The sequence below is a fragment of the Artibeus jamaicensis genome, unplaced genomic scaffold, assembly GCF_021234435.1.
Source record: "Artibeus jamaicensis isolate MK-2021 breed Jamaican fruit bat unplaced genomic scaffold, CSHL_Jam_final contig_391, whole genome shotgun sequence".
Classification (NCBI taxonomy): Eukaryota; Metazoa; Chordata; class Mammalia; order Chiroptera; family Phyllostomidae; genus Artibeus; species Artibeus jamaicensis.
In genome coordinates, this window is record NW_026521814.1 from 28,527,516 (window position 1) to 28,540,189 (window position 12,674).

The 12,674-nt window shown below is 37.4% G+C and overlaps 1 protein-coding gene across 2 annotated transcripts in view; it reads right to left on the reverse strand.

Annotated features, from left to right (window-relative positions):
• Positions 1 to 8,955: 8,955 nt before the first annotated feature.
• The window catches only part of STK17B (serine/threonine kinase 17b), a 30,169-nt gene continuing 26,450 nt past the window's right edge, over positions 8,956 to 12,674 (reverse strand). For both annotated transcript variants that reach the window (XM_037131257.2, XM_037131258.2), the window contains exon 8: positions 8,956 to 12,562. In XM_037131257.2, the coding sequence (XP_036987152.2) occupies positions 12,280 to 12,562 (283 nt within the window). In that variant the 3' untranslated portion in view covers positions 8,956 to 12,279. The remainder of the gene's footprint in view (positions 12,563 to 12,674) is intronic.

The window sequence follows — 12,674 nt, forward strand, 5'->3', positions numbered from 1 at the left end:
GTAAAATAAAAGACACATCTTTCACTGCCACCAATAACTTTATTGATCTGGATATTTTGAGTATGTCAGCTATCTCCCACATGGTAGAACATTGATTGTTCTCAATTAATGTCTCAATTGGTCTACCCAACTTCAACTGGTCTACCCAACTGGTCTACCCAACTGGAACATCGGCCAGCCAGAAATCTCCAGCACGAAACTTTGCAAACCACCTTTGGCACTTTGGATCAGTCACAGCACCTTCTCCACACACCGCACAAATCTTTTATTTGTTTCAGTTCTGTTTTTACCTTTCTTGAAATAATAAAGCATCATATGCCAAAAATGTTGCATATTTTCTTCCATCTTCAATACTAAAATGGCTACACAAAAACTCACAAATTTTGATGTTTTTAAAAAATGCACTTATGTGACAGCTGTTGCCATACAATCTAATAAAATTGTTTTAAATGAACTTAAAGACAACTAAGCGCTCCTAGAGCCATCTTACAGAAAAAACTAAACAAACTTCTTAGCCAACCCAATATATTAGATCCTTTCTGAGAAGAGATTCTCATGAGAAGGTAAGAACTGGAGCACAAAGCCTTCAAGGAACTGGAAAGGGGGCACAGATGTAACAAGGAAATGGGGTGCTCAGAGAAGTAGAGATGGGTTTTACTGACCGCCACCCCTGCTGTGCTACCCATGAAAGCGTAAGTGCCTCCCCCCACACACTGCTTAAATTGTTCTCTCTTGATACGCATGGGGGGGTGTTCTATTGAAAAACATTCTCAATGTCTTCCATTCCTCATCCAATCACTTTTCTCTTCTTCTTCCCAGCCATGTCCTACTGAAGACCTGGCTTCAAAGCAAGTTAATATGACTCTAATATTATGGAAGGTATAGCAGTGCATTGCTCAATGTCACTGGCCTACTCCAAGTTAGTCACCTCAGTCAGCTATGCTGTGACAACACCCCAGTTTGTATCTCCACGACTGGCCACACCTCTGAGCTCCCAATCCCTGTAATCAAAAACCAGCATCACAATGAACACAACCAAAACCAAACTCGTCATCCCTTCAAAAGTGCTCCTCCTTCAGGGTTCCCAGTGTTACTAAACACAGTCACCCAAACAGGTGCTCAAACAAAAAAATTGAGACTCATCTTATATGCTCCCTCATCTTACATGTCCAGAGAATTAGAAAACTCTATCAGTTTTAGCTCTCCCGAATCTGTCCATTTCTCTCAGCTTCCTCAGCCACCACCACCTCCTGACAGGACGTCAAAATAACCCACCTCCATTGGTCTGTGACTCCAGATTGACCCCCTTTCAATGCATCCTCCCCACAGTATCCAAACAATGATCTTTCTAAACCACAAAATATGACTACAGAAAACTCTCACTTACAACTCTTTAATGGTACTCATGATCTGAAAGGAAGAGCCACACTGGTTCACATGGCCCCTGCCCACCTCTCCAGACTCTGGTCTCACCTCTCTCTGGGGATCTTTCGCTTCCTTGAGTGGGCCAGGCACTTCCCACCTCAGAGCCAGTTCTGCCTGGAGTTCTTTCTGCGAAGGCTATTTGTACCGAGGTTTCTCAGATGTTGCAGATAAATAATTATCAAAGACCCGTTTTACCCAAAGTTTGTGTCACGTGCCGAGAATTGGGTGTGAATACAGGCAGTCGATGCAAGACTCATTTGTCGAGTACAAATGACTAACTAGGAAACGCTACAGAATTATTCATGTTTCTCTTTTCTGTTTAGCAAACACTACATTCTGTAATGCTGTAAATATTGTCATTTATTCTATCCTAACAGTAACTGGCTTTGTGATAACATTTTAGGTTTTAATCCAACCTAAGTTAAAATTTTATCTGAACATTTTTAATGATACAGATTCCAGTCACTTTCTTCTAGTTTTCAGATTTAACTCTGGAAAGCTGAATTCAAGTCTGGTGGGACAGAAAGGGAGAAGAAGGCATTGGAAGCCAAGTGCACGTGAGCACAAGTCCCCACGTATGGTAATTAGGTAATGTTGAAAAATTGCTTCACCTATGAAATAAAGAGAATATTAGATTTACAAGGTTGCTGCGAAAATTAGAGGAAAAAGCACGATAAAAGAGCCAAATGTAATTTCTAATTCATAATGGGCCTTTAGAAAACTTTATTCTTCCTCGTTTAATTTATATCTTATACATCTCTGAGTGCAGACATACCCATAAGCAATATTTTTATATAGACACAAACACTCATTTTATAAACCCATCCAGTAAAGACCTTCCAGAATTAAACTGAAACTTAGATATGATGTGAGACTATCTGAGCATGTTGTTTGGGCCACTGGAGCAAAGCCAAGGTAATTAAATCTCTTACAAATTTAGGTGTATAAAAGACTCCAGTCATTGGCCATTGCAATTATTCTATTTCTGGGGAGAAAGGAGACAGGTTTATTTGCAGTATCCCATGCTTAATCATTAGTATTAAATGAGTTAAGACCAGAACTAATCAAAGCAGCAAAACAGCTGATTACTGCTGTTTTGTGAAAGAAAGAAGTAATTGATGTTCACACAGGTTAAAGCAGCCAAAAAGAACTCTAAATAAATGGCCCAGCTCTTTTTCTCCCTTTATAATTTGTTTTCAATGGTCTTTAGTCTGTGATTATTTAAATATTCATTTATTTCAGAAGCTTATTTGTGCAAGTCCCAATTAAAAAGCCAATCACGTTGGTAATAAATTGGGCTAACAACTTCTTTCAGAGGAAGAAACAAATAAATCACAATGTTTCATCTGTAAAATTTGACTTTGTATGCATATATAGGCAGTTAATTTCATTATAACCAGGGAAGATCGTGAAGCCCCATGGATTTTTTAACGATTGATTTATAGAGGAAGGAAGGGCTATGAAATGCCTTATGGAACATGAAGAATCTGCTGTTCTATTTGTTCAAAATTATATCTTACAATTTTCTTCACAAACATTTTGTATTCATTTGTTTACTATTCAGTATAGGTAGAGTGACTGTAGACAGTTATGTCTGTAATTAGCGACCCAGTTGCATTTTACCATCTGGCTAGAAATATTGGTATAATTAGCATATATCTTTCTTTTGGCCTTTCAAAGGGGTATTAGAATCACTAAATTTAAATTCCAGTGGTGAACCACAAAGGGCGGAATCCTTTTGACTAATTATAAAATAATCCCTTTTGCTTCTTCTGAAAGTTGACCGACCGCAGCATAGGATTGGCATGGGACCTAAACTCGAGACATTATTCATTTGATCCTGACCATGCTAGCACCACCCTCTCCATTAGAGATTCTTGAACAATTTTCTTAGTAACAATGTATTTTAAAGGGAAGGACTTAATTGGTTTCAATAATCTGGGAGATCAATTTTATTTTTTTCTTTTATTTTTTAGATTGTCGATCTACTACAGTTGCCCCAATTTTCCCCCATTGCTCTCCTTTGCTCCATCCACTCCAGTCCCACAGTCAGTCCCCACCCTGTTGTCCATGTCAGTGGGTCATGCATTCTTGTTCATTAGTGAGGTCCTTCCCTTTCTTTTCTTCCCAGTGCTATTGTAAATAACACTGCTATGAACATTGGGGTGCATAGGCTCCTTTGAATTGGTGTTTCAGGATTCTTAGGGTATATTCCCAGCAGTGGAATCACTGGGTAAGAAGGAAGTTCTGTCTTTAGTTTTATGAGGAACTTCCATACTGTTTTCCACAGTGCTTTACCAGTCTGCATTCCCACCAACAGTGCACTAGGGTTCCCTTTCCTCCACAACCTCACCAGCGCTTGTTGTTTGTTGATTTGTTTATGATGACCATTCTGACAGGTGTGAGGTGATAAGTCATTGTGATTTTAATTTGCATCTCTCTGATGGCTAGTGATGCTGAGCATCCTTTCATATGCCCATAGGCCTTCTCTATGTCCTTGTTAGAAGTGTCCATTCAGGTCCTTTGCCTATTTTTTAATTGGATTGTTTGTCTTCCTGGTGTTGAGTCATATGAGTTCTCTACATATTTTGGAGATCACATCCTTGTCTGAGGTACCATCAGCAAATATGTTCTCCCATGAAGTCAGATCCCTTTTTATTTTGATGATTCTTTTTAGCCATGCAGAAGCCTTTTAATTTTGATGTAATCCCATTGTTTTTTTTTTTCCTGTTTCCCTTGCCCCAGAAGATGTACCAGTGAAAATATCGTTGTGTGGGATATCTGAGATTTTATTGCCTATGTTTTCCTCCAGGACTTTTACAGTGTCATGGCTTGAGTCTTTTTTCCATTTTGAGTTTATTCTGGTGTATGGTGTAAGTTCGTGGTCTAGTTTCATTTTTTTTGCATGTAGCTATCCAGATCTCCCAGCACCATTTGTTGAAGAGGCTATTTTACTCCATCTTATGCTTCTGCCCCCTTTGTCAAATATTAATTGATCACAGAGACATGGGTTTATTTCTGGGTTCTCTATTCTGTTCCATCGATCAATTTCTTTCCTATAAGTAAAAGTTTTACTTTTCCATATAATATGAAAATAGAAAATCTTGTGTACGTGTGTAGTGAGAAAACTGTGCCTATGGAAAATGTTGGAACTTTTCTATTTACAGTAGAATTTCGATAAATAAGGCAGATGTCAGAGGCGGAAAGGGCCATGATGGTTAATACTTTTGTGTCAACTTGACAGAGCTAAAACATGCCCAGAAAGCTAGTGAAGCATTTCTACACGTCTGTGAGGGTGTTTCTCAAGGAGAGTAGCATCGAGTTGGTAGACTAAGTAGACCGACCTCACTAATGCAGGTGGGCATCACTCAATCCACGGAGGGCCTTGGTAGAACAAAAAGACAGTAGAAGGATGAACTTGCTCTCTTTGCTTGAGCTGAGCCATCCATCTTCTCCCGCCCTCAACATCGGCCCTCCTGGTTTTCCAGCCTGCAGGTGGCAGATTGTGGGACTCCTAGCCTCCATAATCACATAAGCCAGTTCCTATGTTCCTATAGTAAATCAGTGTCTGTTTGTATACATATAAATTTACATATAAAAAATATATAAATTCTCACTCTATACCAGTTTTGTTATTAGGTGTGGAAGATACTACAGATTGAGTTCAACTGATAGAGACGAAGCAGCTGTGAGAACGCAGTCTGCCGGTTTTGGAAGCCAAGGCATGGTCAAGCTCAGAGTCCCCAGCAGAAAGCTACGCCAATGACTTTCTGTCAAGGAAACATCCTCAAGAGAGTGATGGCCCATGAGAATCAGAGTGTTTTGCACCAGAATCTAATGGTGATTTCTAATAAGTCTGAAGCTTACAGTGCTACAAAGAGGGCAACTGAAAGTGTTATTACCTGGATCAAGAAAAGGAGCCTGCCCTTCCCGGTCCCTTCTCAAATTCAACAGCTGGTTCTCACAGAATAACTTCAATTACATTCCTGGGTAACCAGATCTTTAGAGATCTTTGGGCTACATTGCTTTGGAATCTGTGTTTTCCAAGTAAGTGTCTTACAACATGCTGGTTACTTTTTGGGATTCCCAGTGTAAATTAAAGCCTCCAAGGAATCCTGCAGTAAAAATGCATCTTTAACACAGTTGAACATGGTGTTTCCAAAAATAATTGGGTACACATGCTTTCTTTCTTTGCCATACACCTGGTAACATTATGAAGAATATGAGTTTGGACAACATTAATGATTGTGTCAGTTAAGACAGTTTCAGTGCAAATCACAGAAAAACTCAAAAGCAAGTGGCTATCACAATGGGACATTTTAAAAAATGACATTCTGAAAAGTCAGTAAGATGACTGCTGCCATTGCTCCAGTGGCTTCGATGAGATAATGTCAAGGCCAGCATCTCCGGGATTCCCTTGTTCTTTCCTTCACAGTTACAAGATGGTGGGGAGGTGCGGGTTTGTGAGCGTTTCCGGTTTTCCTCCAGGAATCAAAGGCCTTTCAGAAGCTACCCAGCAGAGGTCAGGTCACCCCTAGCACTAAGGGAGCTAGAATAGCCTCTGTACTGGAGGCAAAGGAGAAGGGGTTTGGCTATCACTGGTGTTTTAGCCAACCTAGTCTTCGACAATGGCAGAATTAGAGACTTACTTTAATTGTATGCTTTCAGCTTCCACCAAGATGCTATTAGAACCAGTCATATGCATTCTACCATTGTTTTTCTAATAAGAACATTCTGTTCATGAGGCTGTTGTCCAAAGCAAGAAAAAAAAATCTAATAAGGCCCACAAGAGAAACTCCTCTCAGATTCAATGCTATCCTCTCCCTCCAATGCCTCACTCATTCCACAATGTTAACCCCACGTAACACTCCTGGCATTGAACCGTTATCTGTAAGGTCCAGCAATTCTCAACATACACTGGAGTACTGAGCAAAGTTCTTACTGCTGCAAAGATCCCTCTCTCTTGTTACCTTTTGAGACGTTTCCACTCTTTCCATACTGTTTTTCTTGATTTATGTATTTGCAAATAAAAGTCTCAGTAGAATTTTTAAAAATTCTTTTGAATACTACTCTACTTCCCCTGATGCAAAGCAGTCTCCTGATATAAAGGAAAAAATACAGGCAGAAATTGTAAATTACTATTTCAAGAATTATTTGGCCACACCCTTGAATCACAAATTAAGATGTCTGGTATTTAATGTCTGTTTCTCTTGATACAGTGTAAGCTTCACTTATTTGACCAATACTGTTCAAAGATTCTTCTGTTCTCCTTTTGCCAAATTTCCACTCTGCAAGGCACACCCTCTCACTCCCTTTTCTCTCAGCAGATGACTACATGCAGACTTCTCAGCAAGGAGAAACCCTTACTTCATGCTTCTATTGACATCCACCTTCTTTTTCATTTTTGTCAGGAAAAAATGTTTTTCCTTGTTCCAGTCAAGGTTGACCCCTTCAGTTGCACTTCTGAACTCTTCACTTTCTCTGGCATTTTCTATCCTTAATCATCCTGCACTCTTATGCATCTCAACTGCTGTCCCCATGTGGACCCCTTTTTGCCTACTAAAACACTTTTAAAAATACTCTACAAACTATTGTTCTCCTCCTCTTCCCCTAGATTCCTTGGAAGAGCGGTATATATCTGTGGCCTCTACTTTCTCACAAATTTCTCAACTATTTACAAACTCATGATTATAGAAAAATCGTTCCATCCAACAACCATTTCTCTGTCCTCTTCCTCTTGAAAGTCGGCTTGTTCAACAGTTCAGATGAGACTCACTGCCCTCCTTCTGGCCTCTCCTCCCATCTCAATTACGCTAGTACTTGGAGAACCAGTTAGAATATCATTGTAATAATCTAGATCAGAGTCAATAAACAAAACCCATTGTGTTTTTATAAAGTTTTATTGGCACACCCATTCATTTGCATATTGTCTATGGCTGCCTCAACGCTCCAATAGCAGAACCGAGTAGTTGTGACAAGATGCTGTCTGGCTTGGAATGTCTAAACATTTAATAACTGGACCTTTAGAGAAAGATTGCTAACTCCTTCTTAGATGATCTGAATGATCTAGACCAAAATGAAAAGTGTACCCAACTGTGTTTCCAAAATATAAGAATCAAGAGGAAATGACTGTAAGATATACAAAAAGATATCATTGCTGAAAATTAATGATTAACTGAAAGAGGTATAAGTTAATTTAGAATGACACCTAGAGAATTCCAGCTGTGATGTGTGGGTAAATACGTGAAGCCAGAAGTTTGGGTGAGGAGGTGATACAGAAAGGGAGAATACTGGTCATGATTTTACTTGCAGCTACTTTGTATTTGAGGGTACTTTATTATACCCCAAAGAAAAAAGATAAGACATATCACTTCAGTGCCAGAAGAAAAATTTGGACTAAAAAGAAAATTTGGGAAAGTCTATGCTCTAGCAAAAGAAAAAAGATATGGAACAGAAGATGTTCATGGTTAGAAATTTCCAATGCATCAATTTCTCCTTCCTACAGATTCAGTTGTCAAATTCTGCACACCACCTTTCTCATTACACTTCATACTTCTTACATGGTGATTTTAGCATGTACCATTGACCCTTGTTATTCATGGATTCCCTATGAATAACACCTACTTGCTAAAATTTATTTGTAACCACCAAATCAACATGCATGATGTTTTCATGGTCATTTGCCTACGTGTTCACAGTGGTGAAAATTTGAGTTGTCTGATATACCTGTTCCCGGCTGAACAAGGTGACAATCTGTCTTCTCAGTTCTCGTAAGACAGCTGTCCTTTTGCAGTCTAGTTAGTGTCATGTTTTCTGCATTAAAAAAAATTTTAAGTACTTCATTATTTTTTAAAAGATTTTATTTATTTACTTTTAGAGAGAGAAGGGAAGGAGAGAGGGAATGAAACATCACTGTGTGGTTGCCTCTCTCACACCCCCTACTGGGGGCCTGGCCGGTAACCCAGGGATGTGCCCTGACTGGGAATTGAACCAGTGACCCTTTGGTTCGCAGGCCGACACTCAATCCACTGAGCTACACCAGCCAGGACTGTTTTCTGCATTTTTGTTAGTGATTACTGTTTAAAATAGTCCCAAATCACAGTTCTGAAGTACTATGTAGTGTTCCTATGCACAAGGCTATTGTGTGCCTTACGGGGAGAAATGCACGTATTAGGTAAGCTTCTTTCAGGCATGCATCACAGTGCCAAGCAGTGCATCCAGTGTTAATGAATCAACTATATAGTAAATGTCTTTAAACAATAATGTAATAAAACCAGGTTATATATTGATCAGTTAACAAAAATGTTATGAAGACCTTTCAGGAACTTAACTCTGTACATCTCCCAGGTGCAGTGCTTTGTCTCGGTGTTTATAGGAAATTTTTAGAACAGAACTACCATAAATAATGGGAATCGACTGTACCATAGCACACAACCAGATTATAAACTTCTTGAAGAATTCTTCATTCATCTTTTAAAAAAAGATTCAATTTATTGAAACTAAAAAAAAAAAGGCCATAAACACTTCAACTACTTTTGGTGAATTAGAATTTCTTATTCATCTTTATGCAACAGGTAGTAGCCATTCACTGACATTTTCTTAAAGTATCTATTATTACCACAGAATAGACCTTGTTTACAAATTTATGTGACTTTGTCAGCAAACAGACAAGACCTAAAAACACATCTGTATTGGAAAGGAAGTACAATGGTGTGGATCAAAGGCTAGAACTTCCAGGCAAGAAGGTTTGCTGTTAAGAATAACACACTTAGAAATACTTGAAAACAAAAGACAACCGTAAATCTAAAACAGTGCGTTATAATGTTGAACCAAAAAAATCATTAAGTTGATGTAACAGTTTTTTTTGTTCTTTTGTTTTTTACTGAAGGACTCACAACAATGTCATTTGACATGCCTTAAGCAACATGATTATATAACAAAAGCTAAGATGGAGGGCGGTTGTAATTTGTGTGAAATTTACATTAAAGAGTATAAAGTTTTTTAAACTTTCATCAAATTATAAGCTGATAATTTCCCTAACTGGAAGTTGAATAACTTAATTTTAATACAATCTGAAATTAAAGTATAATTGTTTACACAACAGTAAATAAGGAAGTTCCTAAGATATCAAACTGAAAATTTAAAAATAAACAGAAGATACGTAAACAGTTATAAAATACAACATTTATAAATGTTGTTTAGAGCAAGGCTATTCAAAGTATGGCCAATGAATTCTTTACAACCAATCTAAAGTGAAAGAGAGAGGTTTGCGCCAGATGAAAATCATTAATCAGCTGACTTTTTTTATATCAAGACTTCTTGATAAAGCAAGCACTGTGTTGATTTATAGTAGGCACAGGCACCTTATCTCATTACAAGTGAAGAAGAACTGCTTGACTTCTTTAAAGTACCATTATAATTTTACTACTCCGAGTCAGATTAACTTTATGTGGGGAGAAAAAATTAAAACAATTATTATTGTCATCTACACTTCTATTTTTCAATCTCATCTATCTAGGGATCCTATCCAAAAAGCAAATTAAAATTTATAAATTCATCACAATTTCATGTTAATCTTCAGATGTGTTTGTTACAGACATTCACCTCAGAGGGGCTCCCCAGATTCTTGCTTTAGTGAAATACAGATACCTGCTTGTGATAGACATTTGCTTTCAATTCCCGGAGAAAAAGAGTAAGACTTGACTCATTTGTTAGTAAGTTCTCTCTAAAAATTAATATACTTTACTTTCACATTTTAATCAGTGAAAATATTTAAACTCATCCTTATGAAAAAAATGAATTTTTATACTGTTTATGCAACCACTAGATGCATTTTTATGATAAAAATTGTTAGGAAAAAAGGTCTGAAAACTCACAACTCTGTGTATTCTATTAACTAATGGAAGTATATAACTATTTTAAGGTTCCTAAGAAAGCTGGAATAAAATATTTTTTAAGAACTAGCTTATAATTCAAAATTTCAGTATTTCTTGACTTTTTTAGTATATCACAACTCCCCTAGAAATTTAAATATATAACACAGTCTTTTGTGAAAGTAATCATTTCCTCTTTCTCCCATGACTTACTAAGCTTTACCTGCATTAGTTTAATACTGAAGGCAAATAAATGGACACTTAACAATTTAGAAAACACTCATCAGTTTTACATGTACAAGAGCCTGATTTAGCTCCTGTTTATTGACCCAACGAACTACAACTTAAAGAATTTAAATGTATATTCATATGTCATAAGACAAGAGCTACTTTGGCACCTGAGTTGAGCACAATATAGAGTGAAGAATGTCTAAGAGAACATTGTCTATAGGCTGTATTTTATCTATCTATACATATATACACAGACCTATAATATATACATACACACATACACAAACAGAAACAACTTTCCTTCAAAAAATGCTGGAGATGTAAGAGGAACTGACCGTTTAACCAGATAAAGTGCAGTTTTAAGTTATGTGGAATCTTTCGAATTTCAACTAATTAAAGGTTTTAAAATAATATATAGTTCAAAGGGGAAAAACTCAAGGATTTTTGAGTCTAGAAACAATTTCTTTTGCTATAGTAACACGGTCATGAGATTACAATTATGTTAACACGGCAACAGACTTTTCAATAGTCACCAGGTGGGAAGTCTGACCAAAGATTACCCCAAAAGGAGTAATTCCTCATTTTAGGACCAAACATGGTCACTGGCCACTGATCGAACGTTCTGCTGTCTGCAAACTCTTACGTGCAATGGTCCCAGCAAAAGACCATTAACAGGCCACTCTGCAGAGAGCTGGGTGCTAAGCCTCATGTCACTAGGAATTTTACAGAAGAACTTGAGAAGAGCTTGATGTCATCATGTCTTATGATCACAGGTATCGTGCTGACTCTGGCATTGTGTTCAGTTCTACTGCACTGTGAAGATTTTTTAATGCATACTTTTAGAACTCTGAATGACTGGCTTGTATTTCAAGACTAAGAAGACACCTAAAATTCTATAAGTTGCCTAAGTCTGTCAGCATTTTCTTCCACACGCAATAAATATGTGTGGATGACTCAATATGGAGCACATTCAGTGTGACCTAAGTATTCCACTCCAGAAACTCCACAGGATGAAAGTCCTCCACTTGCATACCCTATATTCTCCATCCACCAGACCTTATCACATCTGAAGAATATTGACAGTGGGCCAAACACATTCTAATTAAAAAATGCCATGCTATTCTTTTCTCTCCTCTAACTTGCACAGAATATCCCCATTCAGGTTTCTAAGTTCCCCTTTGCTCTGCTTAAAAAATCTATCCCATAGCAGACCATCTATAATAGAAATCTTATGTCATTTCAAAATACTTGTGATCAAAAAATGTAAAACAGCTCTTGAACATCTATAAAATCGTACATATTCTTGCTTGGCAGTGTTATCCTATTTTTTCTCAATAGAGGCATGGTATAGGACTTACCTTAGAAAACCTATTAAATTCAAATGTCTTCAATTTTGTTCTGTTTTACATCAACCATAATATAATAACTCAAATCGCTTTTTTCCTGACACATAAAACATTTTGATAAACCCATTTGAACCTGAATTCTTTCAGTAACATGTAAACTCACATGCACTTTTATTTTTGGTCATATATTTAAATATTTTTTTCTTTGCATAGGTGGTATCTCAGGGTAGGAAATGAAATTATGCTAGTAACTAGTAATTTAACATTAAAACAATCCCTACATTTTTCTATGTCAAAGTGCATTTACAATATAAACAAGCCATATACGAAGCTACCAACCATACCGCACACTCAAGTGGATTTCAAATTTCAAATTCGGTCCAAGTGAGTCAAAGAGCAAAGTGCTAACAGAGCAAATCTGAAACAAGTTCATGGGGGTTAGGCAACGAGTCATCAAAGCGACATCTTTTGGAAACCATACTGCTGTCCTCTGGGATGTTCTCTTTGTCTTCTCGATCACTACAGGTGCCATTACAGGAGGGTTTTGAAGTCTTGTCTTCTGAGGACCTTGTTGTATGATCCTGACTTTGAGAGAAACTGGAAGTTTCTTCAGGGTGAAACAAATTTCCAAAGTCCCATTGCTGCAGCCAAGAATGAGAAAGGCAGCTTTCTGCTGTTGGTCTTTTCCTTTGAAAGAAAATACCAAGGAAAAATTGAGAACTAAAAACTAAATTGGAAATGTCTGCAGTTCAAAGTATCAACTTATGTTTTATTAATTACAAAGATAACATACACTCAT